The 2,500-nt window shown below is 50.2% G+C and overlaps 1 protein-coding gene across 5 annotated transcripts in view; it reads right to left on the bottom strand.

Annotated features, from left to right (window-relative positions):
• The window catches only part of LOC308372637 (protein phosphatase 1 regulatory subunit 12A), a 46,271-nt gene that overhangs the window by 26,471 nt on the left and 17,300 nt on the right, over positions 1-2,500 (bottom strand). For 4 of the 5 annotated variants that reach the window (XM_080847879.1, XM_080847881.1, XM_080847883.1 and 1 more), the window contains exon 9: positions 1,962-2,071. In XM_080847879.1, the coding sequence (XP_080704005.1) occupies positions 1,962-2,071 (110 nt within the window). The remainder of the gene's footprint in view (positions 1-1,961; positions 2,072-2,500) is intronic. The other variant, XM_080847880.1, reaches the window with a different exon arrangement.

Raw genomic sequence — 2,500 nt, 5'->3', positions numbered from 1 at the left:
CCCCTGACCCGAGCCTGACCCGAGGGTAGTGTCTGAGCCTGACCCGAGCCTGACCCGAGGGTAGTGTCCGAGCCTGACCCGAGGGTAGTGTCTGAGCCTGACCCGAGGGTAGTGTCTGAGCCTGACCCGAGGGTAGTGTCTGAGCCTGACCCGAGGGTAGTGTCTGAGCCTGACCCGAGGGTAGTGTCCGAGCCTGACCCTGACCCGAGGGTAGTGTCTGAGCCTGACCCTGACCCGAGGGTAGTGTCTGAGCCTGACCCGAGGGTAGTGTCCCCTGACCCGAGCCTGACCCGAGGGTAGTGTCTGAGCCTGACCCGAGCCTGACCCGAGGGTAGTGTCCCCTGACCCGAGGGTAGTGTCTGAGCCTGACCCGAGCCTGACCCGAGGGTAGTGTCTGAGCCTGACCCGAGGGTAGTGTCTGAGCCTGACCCGAGGGTAGTGTCTGAGCCTGACCCGAGGGTAGTGTCTGAGCCTGACCCGAGGGTAGTGTCTGAGCCTGACCCGAGGGTAGTGTCTGAGCCTGACCCGAGGGTAGTGTCTGAGCCTGACCCGAGGGTAGTGCCCGAGCCTGAGCCTGACCCGAGGGTAGTGTCTGAGCCTGACCCGAGGGTAGTGTCTGAGCCTGACCCGAGGGTAGTGTCTGAGCCTGACCCGAGGGTAGTGTCTGAGCCTGAGCCTGACCCGAGGGTAGTGTCTGAGCCTGAGCCTGACCCGAGGGTAGTGCCCGAGCCTGAGCCTGACCCGAGGGTAGTGTCTGAGCCTGACCCGAGGGTAGTGTCTGAGCCTGACCCGAGGGTAGTGTCTGAGCCTGACCCGAGGGTAGTGTCTGAGCCTGACCCGAGGGTAGTGCCCGAGCCTGAGCCTGACCCGAGGGTAGTGTCTGAGCCTGACCCGAGGGTAGTGTCTGAGCCTGACCCGAGGGTAGTGCCCGAGCCTGAGCCTGACCCGAGGGTAGTGCCCGAGCCTGACCCTGACCCGAGGGTAGTGTCCGAGCCTGACCCGAGGCCGACAGCCATTCAAATATTTTGTCCGGACCCCCGACGGAGACCTTATCTAAATTATTATTATATTATTATGCAAGAACGGAATGAAATAGCCTACACATTACATCTGCTATGCCTAAATAAAACTCACGTTATATCTTACACCAGAGGAAGCACAACAAACAAGTCTTACCATTGAAAAGCTTTTTTTTTCTTGAAAACTTGGAAAAAGGATTCGTTATAAAACTATCTACAATCTACATAGTCCAACCTTAGAGGTTCAATCCATGTTGTTGTGGAGAAAGAGGCAGCAATCATATTTCATTAAAACTTCACACTTCTTCCATTGGACATATCCAACAGCCTCATTAGAATCCCCATCGACTACTAAGCGGAAATATCTCCATATAGTAGATTTCTCTTCATTTGGTATCGTTTAAAACTCTCCAGAAGGCCGTTTGTTTTTAACTTCCCCAATGATGCCTGTAATCGTGTTGTCACAGCTAGGTCATAAACAAATTCCCGCCACAGGAAGAAGACTGTTATCCTAAATGTGATTTATGTTATTCTCAAAAACAAACTTCTGCATTATGTGAGGCAGACACGTTGACTTCACTACTTATTAAGATATTTTAAATATGGAATGTTCAACGCCTTATAGCGCTGATGTGTCCGAAACCCGACCCAAGTCCGAGTATAATTTCTAAATATTTGGCCAAACCCGACCCGTCGGGTCCCGACAGGCTCGGGTTGGGTATTCATCCTCTATATCACACACACACACACACACACCTGTGTGTGACCCCTGGGTATCACACACACACACACACACACACAGAAGGGACGCATACGGTAAGTGTTTGACCCGTTCATCCAGTTACCCCTATGACCATCTTCCCCTCCACACCAGCCCACACACACACACACACAAACACACTTTCACACCTCTGCCCCCATCTGGCTCCCAGCCAATCATACCTTCTTCACCTGGTTGCCTGTGGTGCCGGTTGCCGGGGAGGTAGCTATGGCAACGGAACTGTTGCGCTTATTGTTCAGGTTGTTGATGATCTCTCGTGTTTTCGCTTTCTCTGTGTTTGGCACAACACAGACAGACAGACAGACAGACAGACAGACAGACAGACAGACAGACACACAGACACACACACACACACACACACACACAGAAGAAATTCCAATCAGGACAGAAACATCAGAACCCGTTATCAACTTAAATCTTTATCTGCATCCATACATACATTCATTTAACCAGATTAATTTAAACCTTTATCTGCATCTATACATACATTAATTTAACAACATTAATTTAACAACATTAATTTAACCAGATCAACTTAAACCTTTATCTGCATTTAACAAGATTCATTTAAACCTTTATCTGCATCTATAAATACATTAATTTAACAAGATTAATTTACGGTATGTCCAAATTCATTGAGCCAATACGGGAATCGCACTAGTGACCAAACACTCCAAATTCACCATAAGATCACCTATTC

This window comes from Sprattus sprattus (assembly GCF_963457725.1).
Source record: "Sprattus sprattus genome assembly, chromosome: 11".
In the NCBI taxonomy this organism is placed as follows: domain Eukaryota; kingdom Metazoa; phylum Chordata; class Actinopteri; order Clupeiformes; family Clupeidae; genus Sprattus; species Sprattus sprattus.
Note: the sequence above shows the minus strand (reverse complement) of the source record. Positions and strands in the feature narration are given on the sequence as shown.